The sequence below is a fragment of the Prinia subflava genome, chromosome 10 (assembly GCF_021018805.1).
Source record: "Prinia subflava isolate CZ2003 ecotype Zambia chromosome 10, Cam_Psub_1.2, whole genome shotgun sequence".
Lineage (NCBI taxonomy): Eukaryota > Metazoa > Chordata > Aves > Passeriformes > Cisticolidae > Prinia > Prinia subflava.
In genome coordinates this window covers 2,298,312-2,322,916 of record NC_086256.1, presented here as the reverse complement: position 1 = coordinate 2,322,916, position 24,605 = coordinate 2,298,312, and the positions used below count along the sequence as shown (strand labels likewise).

The following is a 24,605-nucleotide window of genomic DNA, read 5'->3' as shown; positions in this document are numbered from 1 at the left end:
CGTGAAAAACCTTTAAATTAGTAAAATATTTTCAAAGATACTGTGAAAAATCTTTAAATTAGTAATGGTACATAATGAAAAGAAATCTGGTCCCAGCCTGGATTTTGGTATAGAAAGGTTATTGTTTCCCAAGATATTTAGAAAAAAAATCCTATTTTTCAGGGCTTCAGAAGATTTTTTTGTCAAGTATTGTACACAAAGAAATTGCTTGGAAACCAAAATGGAAATATGAACAAAGGGATTATGCATTTTCTCTATTTCTATCCATCACTTGAAAGAAAAAAAAAAGTCACTGAAAGTGACATAAATTAATAAAACCTGTAGGGGAATGGTGCAAAGGAAAGACCCTACAGAAAACTGAAAAGATTTTAACCCAATTCCACCCTGAATTCAGGGAAATGGAGAAACCTCTCCCGTGCTCTCATTCACAGCCAAGTTTGATGCAAACCTGTTTGTCCCTCCCCAGCTGAGCCTCCTCTGCTGTGTCAGCCTGAACCCTTCCCGTGCCTCTGGCACTGCCCATAAACCGAATTTTGCAACAACCCCGCTTGATAAGGGAGGAATTTCCACACTTGGCAGTGTCAGGCCCTGAAAAGCAAAAAGGATTTCCCAACTCTGACCTGTATGTGGTGTTTGGGACGTAGACATCCCTGGCAGGGAACTCCAGGATTTCTCTGGTGGGTCTGACTCTGCTGTCTGGGTAGAACTTGACTTGCAGCAGCTCTGGGGTGAGGCAGTAGTGGGGGTTCTCTGGAGCTGGAGATATGTCTATCTTCAACTGAGCTGCAAGAAGAAAGGGGTTTTATTAATTAATAAATAGAAATTAATTTTTTAAAAGCATAATTGCGCTTTGTTTCTTCAGGTTAATATCCTAGATATTCATTGACATCCTGTATATGGATTAAATAAACCAACAAATGATAAATTACAGCCAAAGTGGATTTGTTAACAAGTGGATCCAACTGATATCTAAGGCAACTGGGGGACCAGATAATGAGAACCAACAGAAAATATACATCTTAACAAGGCACAGATGCTTTTTTCACAGGAAAACTGGGGAAATGCAGTCCAGAAAATGCTCCTGTGAGGCCCAGCTATTGTTACAAACAAAGCTCCATCAGAGGAAAGGTTGGAAAACTCTGAGATTGGTCAGGCTACAAAACAGAATTGGGTGAACTGATCACAACATTCAGGGGCTTGGAAGGTTGTGGCCACGGCAGTCCAGATTCAGATTAATTTGCAGCAAGATAATTTTGCAAAGGTTCCTTAAAACCTAACGTGGCAGCAGGGCCAGCTGAGAGCTGGGGAGATGATCCAAGGAAGAGGCAGGACTGCTGTCCCTGGAGAGTTTTAAGAGCAGGTTAAGTAAATATTGTCAGGAATAACACAGGTCAGGGACCAGCTTCACTGAGGTGTGCCAGAGTTTCTATTCCCCTTTCTCAAACAGAGGTGGAGCCTGTTCCTGTTAACCAGGAGTGGGAGGCAGGAGAGAGAGCTCCTTTGGGATAGAGAAGGGAATTGGAGGCTCCTGGGTTTGGGGATAGAGAGGGGAAACAAAGGCTCCTGGGTTTGGGGCTTGGGGATAGAGAAGGGACACAGGGGTTCCTAGGTTTGGGGCTTTGGGCTACAGATGGGAAACAGGTTTCTGGGTTTGGGGATAAAGTGGGAAGCAGAGGTTCCTGTGTTTGGGGCTTTGGGATAAACAGTAAAACAAAGGTTTCTGGGTTTGGGGATGAAGTGGGACACAGAGGTTCCTGTGTTTGAGGCTTTGGGATAAAGTGGGAAGCAGAGGTTCCTGGGTTTGGGGCTTTGGGATAAAGTGGGAAGCAGAGGTTCCTGGGTTTTGGGCTTTGGGATAAAGTGGGAAGCAGAGGTTCCTGGGTTTTGGGCTTTGGGATAGAGAAGAAAAAGAGAGGTTCTTGTGTTTGGGGCTTTGGGATAAAGTAGGGAACAGAGGTTCCTGTGTTTGGGGCTTTGGGATAAACGGTGAAACAAAGGTTCCTGGGTTTGGGGATAAAGTGGGATACAGAGGTTCCTGGGTTTGGGGCTTTGGGATCAAGTGGGACACAGAGGATCCTGGGTTTGAGACTTTGGGATAAAGTGGGAAGCTGAGGTTACTGGGTTTGGGGCTTTGGGATAAAGTGGGACACAGAGGTTCCTGGGTTTGGGGCTTTGGGATAAAGTAAGGAACAGAGATTCCTGGGTTTGGGGATAAAGTGGGACACAGAGGTTCCTGGGTTTGGGGCTTTGGGGTTTGCATCTTCTCCTCACAGACACCACGCTCAGTGTGCCAGTGACAAACCTGCCCCAGAACACCTCCAGGGCTCCTGCTGCCCAGGGATTGCTCTCCAGGATTTCTCTGGGGTGCCTGGGTGAGGAGGTAAGCAAAGGGCAGAACTCCTGAGCCCAGAAGGGCTGGCTGGGTACCTGTGATGGGCCTGAGCCTGCGCAGCACCGACGACGGACGCCTCATGTCAGCCAGGAACTTGTACAGGTCCTCGTCACTCAGGCGGTCCCCCTCCTGCCAGGGGACACATTTGGTTACCCAAACAACCCTCCAGGGCCACCCAAATCTGTCCCCCTCCTGCCAGGGGACACATTTGGTTACCCAAACAACCCTCCAGGGCCACCCAAATCTGTCCCCCTCCTGCCAGGGGACACATTTGGTTACCCAAACAACCCTCCAGGGCTGCCACAGAGGGAACAAACCCCCCTCATCCCACAGGCTCTCCCCTCTGACATCAAACTGGCCCTTCCCTGAACAAGGTGTTAACATTAACGTGGTAATTCCACTTCATTTCTCCATGAAATTTCTTTCCCCTTCCTTCATCCTTTATTAATCATCCTGACAGCTGCAGGAACTTTTAATTGAGAGCCTTTTCTCTCCCCATCAATATTATCTTTTTCCAAACTGGAAATGGCTGCTAAAAGGTTTCCCAAAAATACCCATTTTTTAGCAAGTGTAATAGTTTGAAGAAGTATCTGTCATTCAGGAGGTGATCCTCATTCCCTTTCCTCTGCCCCTCCTTTGGGATGAGCCCTTATTTCTCAGGAAAAGCAGGAACTGCAAGGAGCCTTGTCAGGCTTCCTTGTGCTCATTCTAATAGCTCAGAGTTCTGCTGATTTTGGAAATATTACAGAAAATGAGACTCTGACAGCCAAAAGCAGAAGATACCTGATTTTAAAGGTAAGAAATCACAATTAAAAAAAAGAGAAGCAAATGGAAGGAGAAAAACTCTGAGTAGTGTTCAACTAATTAGACATAACAGGAACAAAAGGAAGATAATAAAGAATCTGAAACTAAATTAATGTTTGGCTGTTTTTAAAGGACAAATTAAATAAAATGAGCTGTTTCAAGGTAAAAACACCCTCAACAAAGTAAATAATTACATGTTTTTGTAATTCACTACTAACTTAGTGACCAGTTCCTCCTGAACTAGATGCGACATTAAGCAAATCTTAGAAAATTTTCAACTCGTTACTTTTTGCTAAGCTTAACTAAAGAATTTGCTCCCTTTAATCATGTTTTCCACTCCTGAGGAAAATCCCAAGCTCGGGCTAAGGGGAGCTGCCATTCAGCAAAGCAGAATGCTTTGTTTTCCCCAGGGATCCCTGGATGTGTCCAGGGTACTGATGCCAGCCTTAAATCACTCGGAGGAATTGGATTCACTAGCACCAGAAGGAATATATTATATAATCTTATGTAATATAGAACTGTAGGGGAGCAGATTGGGATTGGATATTAGGGTACCCAGAGCAGCTGTGGCTGCCCCTGGATCCCTGGCAGTGCCCAAGGCCAGGCTGGAGCACCCTGGGACAGTGGGAGGTGTCCCTGCCATGGCAGGGGTGGCACTGGGTGGGCTTTGAGCTCCCTTCCAACCCAAACCAGCCTGTGATTCCAGGATAATTGATATTTAATGAGGGAAATGGATTTGTGGAGAATTCCCAAAGCCTGACAGAAGGCTCACACAGTTTGTATCTGTATGCAAACTGTGAGATAAAAAATGATGACTTAGAAATTCCATGGAATAGGACAGACAAAAGAGAGAGAGAAATGGAACTGGAAACAAGTTTCAAATGATGGCCTTGCAAATAAGACTGGATATTTTGGAGAAACAGAACTATGAAAGATGCATTGTAGTAGGACCCACGAGGGGTAATTTTAGATGACTGACTTTAAGGCACTAGCAGCATTGTGTGGCAAAAGCTGATGGGTCAAGAAATGCTGATAATACGTGGAAATTAGGAAATAATTGGCTTCTGATGGTGATGGCATGAGTTGTAACATCTGTATTGTCTCACCCTTCACATGAGACTGAAAATGGAATAAAAATCTTTAAAACACCTCTCAGTTGCCCCATTTCTGGGTCAGAAAAGGGCATAATCTGACAACCTAACATAACCAACCCACTGAATGCTGCTGAAGGATTCCAGACTGGGGAACAGAAACCAGACACGAACTGATCACTCAGTGCCCTCACAGGGTCCAAGGAGCACAGGAGGTGCTCCTGCCATACCTGTTTGAAGAAGTTGGTCACTGTCAGGGTGGCTGGCCTGAAGCTGCTCAGGTTGCAAGCCTCATCCCCGCTCGTGGTCCTCTCCAGGGAGCGCCTCCCGACGATGCTGGAATTCCTGCGCTCCGACCACGAGCCCTTACGCTCTGCAAAGCACAGTGAGAAAAGGCATCAGAAAATAAAGAGGGAAACTACAGCCCAAGAGCCTGCTTTTGTTCCAAGCAGGGTTGTTTCCACAGGAGGAGAGGGAATGATGCCATGAGGTGACAGAAGAGGTGGCTATGCTCAGGCAGTCCCGCTCTGGGGGCACTGGGAGGCTGTGGAGCACAGCTGACTCCTGCTCCCCTCCCAGCCACCTCAGCCCGGTGCCTTCCTGCTGTTATAAAAGTCTTTATCATGCTGAGATTGATGTATTTCCCTTGCTCTGAAAGATGATGAAGCTGGCAGTTTTGGGGATGCTGAAGAGCAGTTTCGGATGAGCTATGTGGCTCACAAAGATTAATCCACTCCTTTGGAAAATGTTCATCAGACTGTAATGCTCCCTCAGTCTCACAAGCCTGGTTTTAAATAATATAACAGATGGTTTGCTTGTAAAATCCTTGAAAGATAAATCCATTTGTTCTCATGGACTTTTCTGCTTTAGTTCAACCATGACCCCAGACCATCAGGGCACGGGGAGGGAAGCGATAAAAGGAGCAACAGCAGCTACAGGATATGAATCAAAACCTCTGGATTTGCCCACATTCCCTCCTGCAGATGTTTTACCTCCTGTGCCAACTTCCACCTCTGTGGAGTCTCTTTCCAGGCTGCCAGCACTGCTCACGATGTTCATGAGGTGAATGGCTGTCCAGGCAAAAGGCATCCGGTACTTCCCCAATCTTTGGCAAAACTGCTCTGCCTGGGCCTTCAGTTTTTCCAACTTCTCCTTGTTCTGTGAAGAAAATATTCAGGCAAAGAGGTTAAAAGGAGAGGGACAGGATCAGAGGTTCATTTAGTGATGGTGTCTATTGTAACTCCCAATGATTGTGTGCTTTGGTAGCACCTTCCAGAGGAGGATCACCAAGTGTTGGGAAAATGCAACTTCTGCTTGCCAAAAGAGGCCACCAGAGGACAGTCAGAACAGTCCTGGGTGTTCTTAACCCTCCTGAAGAGCCTGGCAAACCCCAGAGAGCTCATCTGCCCATTGCTCCTTCAAGAAAATCTGAATTTTCCCCTGTGAAGTCTGAAAGGGCCTTTCCCAACATGAATTTATCCAGCAGGTGCTCAGATCATCTGGAGTTCAGTGGGAAACTCAAAACACTCCCCAAATAAGTGGAATCATACTCATTTTGTCAAGGAAAAAAGGGAATGGAAGAGGATTTTTCCACAGCTCTTTATATTAAAGAGCAATTTTTAGAGCTTTAGGGAGGAAATATTTTATTGAGAGGTTGATTAAATGTAACAAATCATCCAAGCTTTTGAGAAAGCCAAATGGAGAGGATGGGATCACAAGAAGAGCTGGAACCTTTCCTTAGCCCTCACAATTCCCCTTTGACCTGCACCTGCTCAACCCAACTGCACACAGAATTAGGAACCACTTTTCTTTCAGGTTCTTTCAGAATCAGGCAGAAGTGATGGGGTTAAAGCTGCAAAAGCAGGGGAAAAGTTGAATTTTTTCCTGCAAATTCCCATCAAAGGCTGCCTTCCCTTGACCCAGCTGATCCTTTGGGACAGGGAATCACAGATGACTGAGTTTGATGGGAACCACAAATCTCCCCTGACAGCCACAAAAACTGCTGACCTTTAACTGCTCCACCCCAAAAAGGCATCAAGACTCAAAGGTCTTTGGCTCTTTTTTAGCCTTTGGAATGGGATCAGATTCTTAATTAAAAATGGATCCTTTTAAAGACGGGAACAGCATCAACCATCCAAGGTGAAAGAAAATACATTTATTTTTTATCAAAACACCGAAAAATTTCTTACCTTTGCTGCATCAGATTCTTTAAAAATCATATAAGGCTCTGCACACTCCCCAATATCTCCCTGCTGTAAAACTTTTTCCAGCTGAGAAGGGAAAATGAACCATTATAAGGACATGCACCCAGCAAGGATTAATAAATTCAACAAGCACAAGGAGGCAAAAAACTCCTTCACAAGAGCTGAAGCCTGGTGAGTCCTTGTGTAAGGAGCATTTCCTGCAGAATTTTCACACTGCCTGTGAACTGAAAATGTTCTGAACTCCCCTTTTCACCACAGGATGATTTTTATCCAGGCCAGCCAGAAATCTTGACTCAAACACCCACCTGAATGATCAACAACTGTGCACTCATTGACTCAAAGGAGAGAACAGAGAATAAATTTTATTTTTGTGTACTTTACCCCAGGAGTGAGCAATGTTGCATTTTATCTCAGTTATGGATCTGACTCTCTTGGCAATTTTAGCCCTTAAACACATCTGAAAATCTGGCTGAGGGGTGTGTATCCTTTTTGAAATGAGATTCAGATCAATAGATATTTTTAAATCACTGACTTTTATGTCATTTTAAGGAGTCAGCACATTGTTTTATATGAAAACCAAGGTCAAGCCCCAGAAAACTGATTTATATCATCAAGCAAACCTTTGTGCTCTTTCCAGTTTCAGTGCTGAACTGGTTGTTACAAAGGAACTTAAGTAAGGACACTTCAAATAAAGCAGCACTGTTTACACTTCTGAGAACAGAATTTTTATTTCATTTTAAATCAAAGCCAAGAAACCACAATAATTTCCATTTCCCTGGCATTTCTTACCTTTATGACTAGAAAGACATCTTGGGATGGGTAGGTGATAGAAAAGATGGCAGATCTGGCCAGGGTGGAAATAGCAGCAGGGGGGACATGAGGCCGAAGCATTCCCTTCATTTGCTCAGAGTTCAAATCAAAGTAGAAATTCTCTGAAATCTAAGGAAGAAATTGGGTTGTTTCAAGCATTAGTTTGTTGGTTTGGGTTTTTTGGGGGGGTTTTTTTGGTTTTTGTTTGGTAAATTTTTCATGAACAATTTAAAACTGTTTTAAAATACATGTTAGAAAGTGCTTGTTTCAAACCATGTATGAAAAAAAAGCCTTTTTGATTAAGAATTCAAGGTGGGACAGTGAGAAAGGAAATGGAGGAAACACCACAAACTACCCATAAAATGTGCTCCAGCTCCTCTGAGGTGTGGAGCTCCATCACAGGATTGGGAATCACCATTGTTAATTGAATTGAAAACACCAAAATATCAAAATAGAAACAGAAAAGAAGGGAAAGAAGGGAAAAAAGGGAAAAAAGGGAAAAAAGGAAAAAAAGGAAAAAAAGGAAAAAAAGGAAAAAAAGGAAAAAAAAGGAAAAAAAAGGAAAAAAAGGAAAAAAAAGGAAAAAAAGGAAAAAAAAGGAAAAAAAGGAAAAAAAGGAAAAAAAGGAAAAAAAGGAAAAAAAGGAAAAAAAGGAAAAAAAAGGAAAAAAAGGAAAAAAAGGAAAAAAAAGGAAAAAAAGGAAAAAAAGGAAAAAAAAAAGGAAAAAAAGGAAAAAAGGAAAAAAAAGGAAAAAAGGAAAAAAAAGGAAAAAAAGGAAAAAAAGGAAAAAAAGGAAAAAAAGGAAAAAAAGGAAAAAAAGGAAAAAAAGGAAAAAAAAAAGGAAAAAAGGGAAAAAAAGGAAAAAAAAAAGGAAAAAAGGGGAAAAAAGGGGGGGGAAAGGGGGAAAAGGGGAAAGGAAAAACAACACCCCTTGAAAGACACTGAGCTTTCTACCCTGAAACACCGAATCCTTGACTGCAAAGCTTCAGAGCCAAAGAAGCTGTGAGCAGGTTACCAACACCAGAGGTCACTAAAGAACTTACTACATTGGAGCCAAAATTAAAAAAAAAAGGAGTAATGAGATGATAAAATTGGCTTATGAAATGTGATTTAAATATTAAACAAAGTTCACATAATATTCTACATACTCTCATCTACATAACTTAAATCTCAATGCATTAAATTCAAGTCTTAAAGAGATAAATGTCAAAATGCATATTTTTAACATTTTTCTCTCCACTACTGCTAATATCTTGAACAAGGAAAACTAAGAGACTCTTTAAATATTAAATACAGAACATAAATAGAGGAACAAATGTATTTTGCATTTCCTATAACTTAGATCCTGAAAAGATTCCTCAGTTTTGTTTTGCTTTTGGCAATTTTAGCCCGTGTGACTTTCTTGTGCATTATTGAAGTGTTGCTTGGACCTGTGCCATGCTGAATCACCAAAAAGAGATTAAGAAAGTCATAAAAACCTAATCTAAATAAAAGGTTTCAGTTACCTAAGTTCTCTCTGGGGAAGAGACTTTTGAAAGCCAAAATTGGAATATATATATGTGTGTGTGTGTGTATATTTTTTTTTTCTGATTTCAGGCACTCATATATTAGATATTTTTAGGGAATTAATTATACCTCAACTGCTTTACCAAGAACACACAAGATGGTTCATCAAATACTTTCATCATTCTTCCAGCCTCTATGTCACTGTCCTCTCAAAGCTTTGCCACCAGAATGAATTCCTCCATTTTTGTGTTTAAATTTCAGTGTAAATGTCATACTCAGGTAATTAAAAACCTACCTTCTTCTTCTCTTTAACATCATACAAAGCCAAACTTGCAAAAATGGGCTCAATTTCTATTTCAAACCTTGAAAGAAGGAAACACAGAATTGGTTGATTGGATTTTGTCCCAGCCCTGTCCCCAAGCCCTCCCTGGGTGATGGGGACTGAGATGTCAGGAACAGCTGAGCTGCTCCTGCTCCAAAGGGATTTTATTTCCCAATTTTCTACCCCATCCTGTCCTGCTCCCTGGACCTTCTAAAAGCCATTTTAACTCACTGAAAGCCAAGCAAAGCAGCCCAAAAGCTTTTTCAAAGGAGAGGAATTATAAATTTGGGTTACTGGGGTGCTCAGCTCCCCTGACTCCCTGCAGAAGCAAATTTCCTATGCTGCCCAGGCTGCAGGGCCAGCTGCACCTCTCACCATTACTGCCTCTGGACACTCAGGGACACCTATCTGGGCAATTTTCAGCAGTTAACTGTTGTCAGAAAATACCAAAAAACCCCCTCAGAAAGGTGCCAGCGTTTCACAGTGACTGTTACCCGGCATTTATGCAAATCCCAACACTGCCAACAAGAGCACTGACCCACCAAACAGAGCTGAACTTGTTGTCAGAACACCTGGGGAGTCCAAGGAATTTAAAAACCTTCAAAAGTTCTCCCTGCACCACAGGGAGCAGGGCTGAAATGCCACTCGTGTCTGCACAGCCTCCCCACAGAACTCCTGGCCCATCCCCACTGGGATCCCCTGCACAGCCACCCCTGCAGAGCTCCAGCCTCATCCTGGGGCTCCCTCTCCCCACAGGGACACCACCACCAAACAGGGGAGTTCTCCAGCCCTGCCACAAAGCTGAGATTAACCTGAAATGGCCCTGCTTGGGTCATCTGGGCCCTTCTCCCCAGGGAAAAAAGTCCTTGTTTTGTGCCACTGAGATGGGACAATCCGGGATCCCATCCCCGAGCACACGCTCAGACACCCCCAGGTACACAAGCAAACAAGCTGGGCAGATTTTCTATAAATTCCCAGTCAGCAAGAGATGCTTAAAGAGCAGAAAACATTAATTTCCAGCATCTAACTTATTTATGCTAAAGACACCCTCCTTTGGAGGGAAAGCTGCACTGCTACTGCATATTATGTTGTTCCAGTTCATAAAAGGCTGCAAAATCAGTTCATCTCTACGGCTATATTAGGTCCTGGAGTACTCTGTGAGCAGGAGAAATGTCCCACACATATATCTCAGTTATGAGCAGCAACTGGAGCTCTCTAATAAGAAGGGTTGACCTAACTGAGGACACAGAAGATGAATACAGCAGTGTGGAAAATCAGTTTTGTACTTTATTTCTCCAAGGGAATAACAGTAAAATTTTACCTTGTGTTATTAGAGAAGAGTTATAGGCAATGAACCAGCTGCAGGTAACCCTATATTCAGGAGCTCCACTTCATTAAACTTGTTTAACAGGTTTCTATTCCTCCAGTTAATGCTTACTAAGTATATAAAGTCTTCACTCTTAAAGGGACACAGTCAAGGTTGTTGAGCCTAAACTTTGGCAAACCTTTGGTTGTCTTTACGCTTTTTAAGGCTCGAGCATTTTTTAATTTTTAAATTTCATCTCAAATTTCCTCACTGGGGAGGTGAACACCAACTTGGGAGCCCTGGAGGAGTGTGGTGAAGCCCAGTGTCACATGCCAGTGACATGGAACAGGTAGAGCTGGAAAGCAACAGGGAGAAAAGCCAAGGGAGGAGGAGATTTCCTGTCTCATCACTCTGCAGGAAGCCTTGAAGATACAACAGTGTAACTCAACCTTTAGAGAATTAACCTCAAAGCTTATCACCAAACGATGCAACGACCCTCCCAGGGCAATAAACAAGGCAGTGGGGTTATTCCAGATGCACGTGGATACAGCAGAAGATTCCAGTTCTCCATTTCTGCAGTAGTACTTACTTCAGGGACAAACACTTCACCAGGAGTCTTTGGCCAAAGTGTTCTTTGGGAACTTCAGGGACACTGAGTCTCTCTATGGGCTCCTCCTGCAATTAGAGACACAAGCCCTGTACAAAGCACCAGCAGAATCATCAGCCAAACACATCCACCACGTTTTTCTTCTAAGACACAGCACCAGTTTAATCCAAGGCTTCCCAGCACGGAGCATTCAGCAGCAGCTATAAATATGCTAAATTAAATCCCTTTAATGTTTCTGGGGATTGCATAACCAGAAGGGAAACCCAAATCTTCAGAAAGTAATATCTATGGGCAAGACAATATGCTGAAAAACACAAACCAGCTGCAGTTCTCATGCCTGTCAAACACAGCTGACCTCAAATCCCTTCAATCCGTGGCAGACCGACAGCTTTCACATTCCCTTCACTTTTTTAATCTCACCCACACGTAAAAATACCTCATCTGGAGCTGGGTGCAGTGCAAAAAGCTCCTTGTGCCTACTGGACTTCCTCTGGTCCTCGTTGTGGTGGTCGATCTCCTCGTTTGGGGTTCTGTCCAGCAGGTTTGGGAGCAGGGCGTCAGGCTGGGAGTTCTTGAGGTCGAAGATGCTGCAGGCCCAGCTGCCCCGGGGAGTGTCGTCGATCGACATTGAGCGGCGCTTGAGGTCGTCCTGAGAGCCAACAAATTAAAAGCAACTTGTAATGGCAGAAGGACTGCACTTTTAAAGCTGGACTATAAATTAGGTTTTATGCAGCGAGGTTTTAAAGGCACATTACTTGCTCATCCTGGTAGCTGTTGCCATCCGGGGCTTCGTCAGACTCGAAGACCTGCTTGGGGAGCCCTTTCTGCCTCTCCTTCTGCTTGTCCAAGGTGTTGGGGTTGAACCCAGTCCCCAGCTTGTGGTATCTGCAAACAGAGGATTTCAAACACGTTCTCAGCAGCCCTTTTGACCCCGAGCCCAGAAGCAGCACCCCTGAACAAAGGCAGCATTATCAGTGTGGGTGCTCCCGAGGCAGGAGCTGCTCCCTGCAAACACAATTTGCAGTCAGCTCCACTGGGGCATCCTCCAACAGCCACTATTGCAACACTACAATGTGATTCTGTTCATCTATGAAGCCACTCTGGGTGATGTCAAAAGGAGGATTATCAAGGGCCAATTAAAGTCGTGGTGAAATGTGCCATTGTGATGCCAAGCTAAAAACAGGCCGGCAACACCAGGGCTTGAAGGCTCTGCTGGAGCAGGAACTGACTTGGAGCAGATAAAATGATGAACTGGAAAACCAAAACAGCATCTCAGGAAAATCCTGAGCACCTCTGGAGCACAACTTTCTGACCCTGACTGAAACAAGTGTCTCCACAGAGCACCTTTGTAAGGAAAGTGGGTCCCTCAGAGCTTTCCAGAGTGAGAGCTCCTGCAAGTGAACAGGTTGCCTGCTGTGCTGACAGGAGCAGATCTCTTTGAGTAACAAATTTTGGGGTGCCAAATGGCACCATGTCTGTATTTGTACACACACACAGGGGTAGAGCAAGGGTCTCCCTGCACTACTTCACTCCCAGTCAGTTCCTGGGATCACATCTAGAATTAATTGTTCTTATCATGCCCTGGTACTAAAGTTACCACAGAGGGATGCTCCAGACATGGGGAAAACCACGGATAGGTTAGCAGTGAATAAAGGAAGGGAAGAGAAAAAAAGGAGGAATGCATTTTCCTTGCTAGGCTGTAATTCCTGAGAGCTGAACAATAGGATCTGTATAATCCTCACCTGGAAGTCTGCATTTCCATCACAGCTCCACCAACAAATTAATTCACACCTCACTTCCTCAGTCTAGCACAGAGAAATTACCCCATAAGCTTGAAATCAGAATATGCCAGTGGATTTTTTTCAGGCCAGTGAATTTATTCACCTTTTCCAATATCATTAAAGGAATTACTGAATGGGTGGATTTCCCTGCCTCAAAAACATTTTGATTACAAAAAAATGGAGGCAGAGATGGACATAAAGATTATTTCCCCTGGGGTTGGGAAGAAAGGGATGGAATGTCACAAGTCAATTCAGCAGTTCTTCCAAGAGCTGGGGTTTGTGCCCCTGGAGCTAGCCAGAGGACCTGGAACCCTCCAGTGGGATGGATTAAGAGGAAATTGTTGGTATCTTACTTGAAAAACAATTCAGCCCTTCCCAGCTGAGCTTTTGGGTTCTTCCCCTGCTCCAGCAGTAACTCCTCAATTTCTACCCAGTGCACTGCCATGATTTTATGCAAGCAGAAAGTGCTGTGACTCCCAGAGGACAAAACCCCACCAAATAAACCTCACCAGAGTAGGAATCACGGCCAGGAATTCCAGGTACCATGAGAGTCACTGAGAAGCCAAGAGTGGGTGACACTCTCCAGGTCTGTGGTGTACCCAGGACTCTGCTGCCACGGCTGGGAGTTAATAAAACATCTCCCTCCCTCTTGGGTTCCTTTCTGGGTGGGTTTTTTTTTTTGGTATGAGATTACAAACCACTTTTTTATTAGGTCACGCTAGCAGTGCCAAGCACATCCTGAGCATCCCCTGAAGTGGCTCTCAGGACAACATTAAAGCACTGAATTGTGGCAGCTGCCACCAGGGCAGAGCTGCAGCTGCAGCCAAGTCATTTGTAGGTGATGCACATCCCATGGATCACTCACTCCTTGACAGAGCTCTTGAAGCTCTTGAATCATCCCAGAGAGCTCCAGCTAAAGCCTCCCAACACCCTTCCTGCTCATTTGCATGGAATAATCAATGCATGCCCATCCTCTGAGCTGTTAACTCATTAGGTAAATGTTGTGATGGTTCGAATATTAACAGTTATTTGTTTGAATGACGTGCTTTCCCCAGGTCTCTCAGGGAACCAGTGGAAGCTGCAGAGGGCACCTTGCCTGTCAGATGGTTTTGACTGCAAGTAAATAGTGCAGCGCTGCAAAATTCATGCAACTTGTCTCTAAAAAGAGCTAAAACCAGATGGAACAAAGAAAAAAAAAACAAATGCTCAAAGTAATTTTACTTGTTCACATTCCCTAATTGCTCTACCACGGTAAAGGAGCAACTGTGGACTGAAATGGCCTAGATTTTCCAAAATGCCCCAAGGGGTTTTGACGTCCAAGATCCAATTTTCCAAACACAAAGCATCAGTTCAGCTGAATTGGGCAACTAAAAGCCAGAGCACATGGAATCAGCAGCCAGGACGATGTTTTTGAGCCTCCTTATAGCACTTGGCCAAAATTTAAATATGAACTTAAGGTGACAAACAGCACAGGGGAACTCACTTTCTGTTGACGATCGCCCAGTCCTCAGTGTAACTCCTGACACAGTCCCTCACGTGAGGGTCCATCTCGCTGTGAAAAGAAGAAAAAAACAAAGATCACAGGGATGATGATGATTTCTTAAACACACATCTAATTCCCTGGAGCATGACTGATGCCTGAAGTTTTAGCTTTCTTGTTTTCCATATTTCCAGCCCCTGTGCTGCCCAGGGTGCAGCTCTGAGCTCACACTCAGGGTCACTCAGCTCTGCACACAGCAGGAACACAAAACAAATCCAAATCCTTTTTGTCACCAAGGACAACTTTCAGCCCAAAAGCACAAACAAGGGTGGGCTGGAGGGAGGAACAAGAAGGATTGGACCTCACAGCCTGGAGCTGCAATTGGACAATTAAACCCCGATATGCAAATGGACCAAAACTTATCAAAGTGTGAGACCTCGCGATGGGCTGTCCATTTTGTGACCATTTGGGGTCTATTTTGGGTCCATTTTGTTACTATTTGGGGTCTATTTTGGGTCCATTTTGTTACTATTTGGGGTCTATTTTGGGTCCATTTTGTGACCATTTGGGGTCTATTTTGGGTCCATTTTGTGACCATTTGGGGTCTATTTTGGGTCCATTTTGTGACCATTTGGGGTCTATTTTGGGTCCATTTTGTGACCATTTGGGGTCTATTTTGGGTCCATTTTGTGACCATTTGGGGTCTATTTTGGGTCCATTTTGTGACCATTTGGGGTCTATTTTGGGTCCATTTTGTGACCATTTGGGGTCCATTTTGGGTCCATTTTGTGACCATTTGGGGTCTATTTTGGGTCCATTTTGTGACCATTTGGAGTCTATTTTGGGTCCATTTTGTTACTATTTGGGGTCTATTTTGGGTCCATTTTGTGACCATTTGGGGTCTATTTTGGGTCCATTTTGTGACCATTTGGGGTCTATTTTGGGTCCATTTTGTGACCATTTGGGGTCTATTTTGGGTCCATTTTGTGACCATTTGGGGTCTATTTTGGGTCCATTTTGTGACCATTTGGGGTCTATTTTGGGTCCATTTTGTTACTATTTGGGGTCTATTTTGGGTCCATTTTGTGACCATTTGGGGTCTATTTTGGGTCCATTTTGTGACCATTTGGGGTCCATTTTGGGTCCATTTTGTGACCATTTGGGGTCTATTTTGGGTCCATTTTGTGACCATTTGGAGTCTATTTTGGGTCCATTTTGTTACTATTTGGGGTCTATTTTGGGTCCATTTTGTGACCATTTGGGGTCTATTTTGGGTCCATTTTGTTAATATTTGGGGTCTATTTTGGGTCCATTTTGTGACCATTTGGGGTCCATTTTGGGTCCATTTTGTAACCATTTGGGGTCTATTTTGGGTCCATTTTGTTACTATTTGGGGTCTATTTTGGGTCCATTTTGTGACCATTTGGGGTCTATTTTGGGTCCATTTTGTTACTATTTGGGGTCTATTTTGGGTCCATTTTGTTACCATTTTGGGCCCATCTTGGGTCCATTTTGTGACCATTTGGGGTCTATTTTGGGTCCATTTTGTGACCATTTGGGGTCTATTTTGGGTCCATTTTGTAACCATTTGGGGTCTATTTTGGGTCCATTTTGTTACCATTTTGTGACCGTTTTGGGTCCATTTTGTGACCATTTTGGGCCCATCTTGGGTCCATTTTGTTACCATTTTGGGCCCATCTTGGGTCCATTTTGTTACCATCTTGGGTCCATCTTGGGCCCACTTTGTGACCATCTTGGGTCCATCTTGGGCCCACTTTGTGACCATTTTGGCTCCACCTTGGGTGTAGCCCCAGTCAGGCTCTTGTCTTGCCCAAGCTGGATCCCAGAGGCCTTTCAATAAATCCCAGCTTTACTCTCCAGCCCTGTGCAGCCCCAGTTTCAGCTCAGCCTCCCCAAGGCACGGTCACCCCGTGGTGCTGCCCCACCTCTCCTCGGGCACGGCCGACACCAGCGTGCGGCACTCGCGGGGGCTGTGAACCACCTCGATGTCATCGGCGGGGAACTCCAGCAGGTCCCGCAGCGGCCCCGACTCCACGGCCAGCGGGTGGGTGATGAGATACTCCTCCAGGTCCATGGGCTCCACAGTTTCTGTGAGAGGCACCTGGGGAGACACAAATCCCCACACAGGGCCTTAAAGCGAGGCGAACAAAGGAGAATCACCCGCGTGTTTTCTGCTCTCTGCTCTAAACCAGTTCCTCTGCCTCGCTGAGGGATTTGATGCAGCATCAGGTGATTAACGCCAGCGGTGTTAATGGTGTTAATCTCAGCTAACACACATCACAGAGCTGCTTCTCACGTCTGATCTTTTATCTGAGGTTCCTCTGCACGTTCCTCTGGTGCGTACCATCACCACCTAAAAAACACAACTAGAGCCAGAAAATGTTACATCTGTTTTCAAGAAATACAGAAGGAAACGTAGCACTTTATTTCCCACGTATCTGAGCCCGGATTTGTTTTTGCCAGGCTCTGATGACAAAGGGAACCTTGATCCTGGTCCAAGATGCAGGAACCCTTCCTCCCTCAGGCACGGCCCCCAGGCAGAACCCAGAGCAGGGCCTGATTTACCAGGGACTCAGGCAGCCACACAGCTCTGAGCACTGACATTATTTTGAATTAAACCGCCTCTCTGGGGAACACAAAACACAACGTTCACCTACCACAGGTACTGAACCACCTCTTCTTCCTGACATTAGAGCCTTTAGTGCCACAATGACTCTGCCCATGCCACGAAGGGACATTGCCCTCAATAAAATGGATGCTTAAAAATCATCTTTACTGGGCACAAAGCCTTTACCTGAAGCACAAGGAATGACTGAAAACAGCAGATTTCACTGGCAGTGCTGATCTCACCATCCTGAGCTTTTTTTAGCTACATTAGAAGAAAATTTGCATAAACTGAATACATACTCACATTGCATAACTTGTATTTTTACATATTCCATTATATAAATACATATAAATATTCTGATATGAGATCATTATGCTATGAGGCTGTACATGAACACAGACATTAAGAAAATGAAACACGTTTTCATTAAGAAAATGAAACAAGTTTTGAGGAAGCTGTCTCTACAGCAACTGATAGATCTCCTAGAATTCCCTGGCACGTGCCAGTGAGGCTGAGTGTTTTAACAGGAGCCACAAAAACACATCCAAATTCAGCAGTTTTCTCTACTAACTTCCCCTTTCCTGTCATTCAGATGATTTCTGTGGGACAAGGAAATATCCTTTAGCTTGTGTTGGAGAGGACTTTAAAAGGAACACTCAGTACTTCAAAATGTGCTTCTCGAAAATATTGCTACACAAATCCCAAATTCCAGTTTTAAAACTATTGCAAACAAGTTCTGAAATGAATCAGCTTTTTGTTCAAGGAAAAAGACCCAGCTAACACAGAGGGTACTGAAAGAATCTCCCCACCACAACAAACTTTAATGAATACTGCAATTTTCTTAGAAGGCAAATCCTTCAGCAGGAAACCAGCGTGACTCCAAGGAAGTCAGGGGAGTGGGACCAGATGAATTTTTGCCAGATAAGATTCTGGTTCACCAAAAAAAAATGTGGTGGCTAGAAACGTAGTATTTGATTCTGCAACTTAGGTAAAATAAATTTATTTCTGTGTAAAGAAATATCAAAGGAATCATAGAAGGGTTGGGAGGGACCTCAAAGACCAGCTCATTCCAAATCTCTGCCATGGGACACCTTTCACAAGAAGATAATGATCATCTCTTTAACCCCACAATCTTTTCCCCTCTTCTAATGCTGAACTTTTGAAAAGGACTCAAAGCGTGTGATTTTGGAGAACTTTTGGAAGCACAAACCAGACACTCTGCACTCTTTTCATTGCTGCAACGCTCGCCACGAGCAGAACTTGTCACTGCTGCTTCCCACATCACAGCTGAGATGTCACCACCTCACCCTGCTCCTTACAAACAGGCAGACCAGCTCCATGTGCCACCAGACCCCTGACAAATGTCACTGAGGGGTGACAGCTTTTCCTCCAGGAATTGCCACAAGCTCCTGTTTGCTCCCAAACCTCCAGCGCTGCTCTGTCTCAAACGCCCCTTCCACTGACAAACCCCAGAACCCAACAGGAGGAACCACCCAACAACAGAGACTCCTTGCAAATGAAGATAAAAGTCACCAAATCACTGGGCAAAAAGCTCCAGGAGCAGGAGGTGTCCAGAGGTGCTGGGAAAAGAAGCTCCTCACATCCTCCCGTGGCCAGTGTAGAGCCCCATCCATGCAGCGATGCCACTCCTCGCTGGACACTGACAGCACCTCCCAGAGGGGCAAGGAATCCTCACAGGATGAATTTAAGCTGCTTAGCTGACCCTATTTTTAAGCCCTAACATTTTAAGACTTATTTTTTATTCCTCTTTCTGACCTGGCAGCTCCAAAGCTGAGGGATCTTCCAAAAGTGAGCTGCCCATGGAAGTGTTATGTTTTAATCCACACAAACCCATTTACCTGTGACTGTCTAACACACAGGAAACTGTCCCTCATCCCTGCCAATCTTCCCACTCCACTCATCCTGATAAACAAAATCACAAAAGAAGATGAGGAAAAGCCTCTGTTATGAATGCAGAGCTCACAGGGACGGGCAGGACCGAGGGCGTGAGGCTGTCACAGCCCTGGACACACCACGTGCCCTCATCCCTGGCACTGCACATCCCAAATTCCCCTCATCCAACAGGAGCACTGTGATGTGTTGGACAGGAGATGAATGAAGTGGTCATGCCAGATAAAAATCACCCAATCCAGGAAGGCAGGGAGTGCTCAGGGGGTTTTCCAAGCCCTTCACACGTTTCAGGATTAGGCCCAAGGTTGCGCTTCCCAATTTTCCAGTTTGTCTCTTCGGGTAACTCCTGTACCATGAAGATGTAAACAAACACAGAAGTCAAACCCAGAGGCCTGTGTTAGACTCACCATCTGTGCAGCCAGAAATACTGTCTAGCACCTGAGTGAACAGGCCAAACATAAATTCATGGCTGTGGAGAGGAACTACTTGGTGTCAGCCTATTGGCAGATAAAAGGCAAGCACATTATTTTAGGCTTCAGATATTTGTGGGGGAAGAAGTGATGAAACAGGAGGAGGAGGAAAGAAGGATGAATAAGTGCACCAAAAGGAAAATGAACCTAAAAGATGTCCCCATGTGTGAACAGAACCATGAGAACTCCTCTGAAGGCTCCTCCTGTCCATGGTTTAACCTTTCCCCTGTCCATCGCTCCAAATGTGTGGATGGGGACAAGGACACACCAAACACCAAGGGCTATTCCTGAGTTAGTTGGGCAAAGCCCCAGCCACCTGAAACTGCCACAGACCCATCAGGGGAAATGTGCCCACTGGAGGAGCTGGACAGGCTCGGATAAAAACCAGGTTACCCAACCCCATCATCCCAATCAGCCTCACTGCTGCTGGAGGAGCAGAACCTGCTTTGGTATCTCTGTCACCTCCAGCCCAGCTGACCTCCCGTGGCACCACGGAAAACCAGAGGCATCCAAAACCTGATTCCCCTGGCCTGCAGGAGCCTGGCATTGTGGTACAGCTGATCCCAGCTACCAGGGAATTGCCTGTCCCCTCGGCTGCACAGGGAAAGGTTTGAAATCTCTGCAGCAGAGGGGGACAAAGCTGTGCTCCCCCACAGCCCTGCTTGCTGGCAGGCTGCAGACACAGCCATCCTCAGTGCAAATCTACATCCTGCTCCCAGGAAATGCCTTCTCCATTCCTCCTGGCAGCTCCAGGGAAGCAACAGCAGGTGTCTCCTCCACGAAACACAGCCAGCTCCTCCTCACTGGACTTCCAAAGGCAGAAGGACAATTCCAGTCCAGTGTCTGCAAACATGCAGACCACCTATCAACTGTCTAATCACAGAATCCCAGAGTGGTTTTGCAGGAAAGGACCTTAAAGCTCATCCTCTTTCAACCCTGACACCTCCCACTGTCCCAGGCTGCTCCAAGCCCTGTCCAGCCTGGCCTTGGGCAGGGATCCAGGGGCAGCCACAGCCCTCCCTGTGCCAGGGCCTGCCCACCCTCACAGGGAGGAATTTCTTAATATCTAATCTGAATTTCTCCTCTTTTAGATTGAAACCATTCTTCCTATCACTGTCTGCCTGTGTAAGAAGTCACTCTCCTTGATTTTCTAAGTCCTCTTTAAATACTGAAAGGCTTCTTTGTGGTCTCCGCTAACAAACCTAATGGGGAATACTGGAAAGAATATTGGATGCAAGAAATCCTTGTCAGGGGGTCCATTTCTGTGGAGTTCATTAAGACCCTCCAGAAACCAAAGTCTGCAAGAGCCCTGAGCATCTTCCCCACCAGGACCATAGAATAATGTAAATTAATAGCAAATACATGCTAAAAATATGCAAAGGAAAGCTGCTCCCAGAATTGCTGCTCTTTTAAAAAACACTCTTTGATTTTGTGCAGGCTGTAATTACAGATGAAATGCTGGACAATTCCCTACCACGGTTTTCACTCAGCCTTTATCCCAGGATCAGGCACTGCCACCTCACCCACGGCAAGCACTGTTCTGGTGCTGTTAAAATCTCCAGGAGGACAATGTGGGGAGAAAGGGCAGCTCAGGATGAGTAAGAGGGGTATAACCTGCTCCCTGCCAGCATAAACACTGTGTTTATCAGAGTGCTGATAAACTGAAAGCACAGAAGAAATCAAACAGGACTCCCTTTCTCAGTGTCAATTACCCCAATCAAACCCCTCACTTGGAAATGACAATTCTGCATCCCTTTAACTTATCACAGACACGTTCAACCAGTTAACTCAGCCAGCAGCCTGCCTGATTTGCCTTCTCTAACCCATTGAAGAGGCAGTTCCAGAGGAGCACCTGTGCTCTGCAGTTCTGGCTCTCAGCACCTGCAGGACAAAGCTCTATTTACAGCCCTCCTGCAATGGGGACACTCAAGCTCTCTTCTTTAAGGTTGTGTTATTCTTCACTGTTACATCCCCTTAAAAGCTGGAAAATCAAACTGCGTTCCCTATCGACTTTGCCCTTCTCCAGACAGCAAACATTGTATTTTTGTGGAGTTTTAGTGCACATGTCTCTCTCCTATTTATCTCCTCCTTTTGAGCACCTACCTGGATCGGCATCATCACTTACAAAAGCACCTGCACAAATCTGCAGGAGCCTCAGGGAGGTGATGTGGCATCACTCCATGGAGGGGAACACAAACCTGCACTCCCTTTAGCCAAGGGATAACACAGGGATAACGTGCAGGGAAAGCTACACCCAGGGCACCACGCTACAAAGCTCCCACCAGGAAACAAAAATTACAATGCAGAGGTCAGGCTTGGACAGGACCTGCACCTGTGCAGGTACCTGAAGACTGCAGATCTGCTCTCCTGGGCACTGCACGGCAGCTCAGTAACAACAAGGGCAAGAAAAGGGACTGTTGTTATTATTATTATTATTATTATTATTATCTCACAGGGACTGACTGAAGCACAGTGCCCTGAGCTGCACAGGCATCCCCAGGTTTGCCTGGAGGACTCCAGCCCATCCCTTCCCTAAACAAATTGCTGGGCACAGGGGGTGTTTGCCCAGCTCACACATCTTGTCCTGAGCACCACAAGGACACGCAGCACCATGAGGACACGCTGCAGTGACACGCTCAAATCCCTGCCATGATCCTGCAGACTTTTCCAGCTTGTGTACGACAGCACAGCCCTGGAAAACAACATTCCCTCCCATTTCCTTCTCCCTCCCTCACCTCTGCCCTCCCAGGATGCCCAATCTCACAGCACTGAGAGGTTATGACATGGGCAGGATGCATCTGGCACAACAAGGATCTCAACCCAAGCTGCTGTGGCCAAATCCAAGCCCAATTTCCCTTTTAGCTCAAATGAGATGCATCATTCCCAAGGGAAGAGCCCCTGTGAGGATCACAGTACCACAGAGGGCTCTGTAAAAAGGACAAAGTGTGGAAGGTTGAACCTCCTGCCTCCTGTGTGGGACTAAAACTCCCTGTAAGAACCTGATAAGGGTCCTTGAAAAATTAACCTTGCAGAGAGCTCCTCGTCACAGGGAGGATCCTGACTGCTACTTTTACTTGGCAGCTAAAGCACTTCTTCAAAATCAGGGTGGTATTTCTTGCCAGTTTTGAAATCAGGACAAAGTTCCATCTTAACTTCAATACCTCCTTAAATATTAAGCGATTTATAACGCGCTAAAACTGCAACAGATTGTGCCAAAGCTCCAAATTCTAAATTAATACCAACTTCCCACCCACTGCCTTCCCTGGGCAAAATCTTGGAAGGACAGAAACAGCAGATTAACATTTCAAAGCTGAGCCCCAGCCTTCCCTCAGCTATCTCTGGGTCTCCAGGGCAAACAGGCACTTCCCTTGCTGAGCAGTCAGGAATGCAGATGGCCTGTGCTTGCTGTGGCAAAATCCTGTCACCCTTCAAGGGATCCTGGTATCTCAGGGAACAGGAGTCAAATCTGATGTGCTGGAAGGACTCAGAATAAATCTGACAGTGGAATACGCTAAAAAAAAGTTACAATTTGCAGGCAGGTTAAAGGAGGTAACAGTTTAAAGAAATAAGCTTGCTAAACAGAGGCATCAGATCTATTTTTAAGTGTGAACTACAGGCAAGTCACTCTAAGAGGTTCTGAAGCATGAGCAGCGTAATGTTAACCACTGACAACAGTCAAGTAATGAAAAAACATGTTTTACTTGCAAAAATGACATCTTCTTTCAACTAAGCACTCCAAAAATAATCCAAACTGATCCAAATTCAAAGGCTCACATATTTGTCTGCTGCCATGCCTGCATTTCAGAAAACCCAGACTCCTGATGCCTGGTGAGCCCAGAGAACTCCTGCATTTCGTTTTTTGGCTGCATTTGTAACACATGGAAATATTCCAATGAACCGAGGAGATTCCTAGGCAATCTCTGCTTTCCATCAAGCACAGGCAGCTCCCAAGGCTCCCCGAGGATGACACCTCCCCAGGCAGAAGGGCACTCATCACCTCCCCACTGCCTCTGGAATGCAGCTCCCTATCTCTGCTCTGCTCTGGCTCTCATTCCTTTTTTTGTGCGATGTTCTGTGGGATGTCATTACCACAGAGAGCAGTGGAAGAAAGCCCTTTATTATTTCCAAATTGCAAACGTGTCCCCAAAATGGTTGTGAGCGTTCTCTGTGTCTGGAGCCTCCGTTTCTGAAATCTGAAAACATTCAGTTTTAAGATCTGGATTCTGTGAGATCTGCAATGTGTAGCAAATTCTGTCACAATGCTTGAGTCAGAAAAAGGCTCTAAGGAAAGGAAATGGATTCCCCATCCCTGGAAGTGTCCAAGGCCAGGCTGGACAGGGCTTGGAGCACCCTGGGATAGTGGAAGATGCCCCTGCCCATGGCAGGGGGTGGAACAGGATGAGCTTCAAGGTCCTTCCAACCCAAACCAGTCTGGGATTCTGTGAAATAATTACAAATATACCTACCTAAAGAAGGATCCTACATGTAACAGCCAGTCCCAAACCCAGTGAGCTGCTTTATGTACAAATACTGCCAGGTTATTTGCTGTGATAACTGGTTGCTAATGTAGAAAGCCATTTGGGTATAGAAATATTAATATTAATCAGAGATTAATTAGTTATCTGGGAATACTAAAGCAATTTCTTACCAACCCTAGAAAGACACGAGTTATGCCTCCAAGGACGGGTAAGAAGACAAGATCTTTGATGACTCAGAATTGTGTAATTTCACCAAGAGTATTTGGAGAACACAAAGACTTTGATACAGAAAATGCAAGTGCTGAGACTCATCTCAAGGAACTTCCCTCTGATAAATTGTGACAAAACTGAAAGCACAAACTGAGACAGCAACAGGGAAATGAAAAAGCCAGACAGTTCGAGCAGAGACTGCAGAAAAACCACAGATTCCCCACTTCTGGCAGAAATGTTACATCAGGTGAGGAGAGACTGACCCCTCCAGACCCTCGGGGCTCACAGGCAGACCCTGGTGGCCCTGAGCCCTGGTGGCCCTGAGCCCTGGTGGCCTCAGACATGCTCTCCTGAGTGGGAAACACTTGGCACAGGCACTTCTCCATTCCCAGGGGACAATTCATCCCCTGCATGGATGGATGAACCATGGGACACCTGAGGAGCTGCCCGGGCTGTTCAGGGGCCTGGGACACTCCCAGGGATGGGGCAGCCTCAGGGCAGCCTGTGCCAGGGCCTCCTCACCCTCTGAGCAAAGAAATTCTCCTAACATTTAACCTCTGGCAGTGAAAGCCATTCCCTGTGTCCTGTCCCTCTGTCCCTTGTC

At 45.3% G+C, this 24,605-nt stretch overlaps 1 protein-coding gene across 10 annotated transcripts in view; it reads right to left on the bottom strand.

The window, feature by feature from the left end:
• DOCK7 (dedicator of cytokinesis 7) overlaps positions 1-24,605 on the bottom strand; it is a 102,263-nt gene that overhangs the window by 56,627 nt on the left and 21,031 nt on the right. For all 10 annotated transcript variants that reach the window (XM_063406925.1, XM_063406926.1, XM_063406920.1 and 7 more), the window contains 12 exons: positions 16,250-16,425; positions 14,307-14,375; positions 11,798-11,927; positions 11,479-11,691; positions 11,025-11,110; positions 9,103-9,169; positions 7,281-7,430; positions 6,477-6,557; positions 5,280-5,445; positions 4,518-4,660; positions 2,428-2,521; positions 621-783 (listed from right to left, as the gene is read on the bottom strand). In XM_063406925.1, coding sequence (XP_063262995.1) covers positions 621-783; positions 2,428-2,521; positions 4,518-4,660; positions 5,280-5,445; positions 6,477-6,557; positions 7,281-7,430; positions 9,103-9,169; positions 11,025-11,110; positions 11,479-11,691; positions 11,798-11,927; positions 14,307-14,375; positions 16,250-16,425 — 1,538 coding nt within the window. The remainder of the gene's footprint in view (positions 1-620; positions 784-2,427; positions 2,522-4,517; positions 4,661-5,279; positions 5,446-6,476; positions 6,558-7,280; positions 7,431-9,102; positions 9,170-11,024; positions 11,111-11,478; positions 11,692-11,797; positions 11,928-14,306; positions 14,376-16,249; positions 16,426-24,605) is intronic.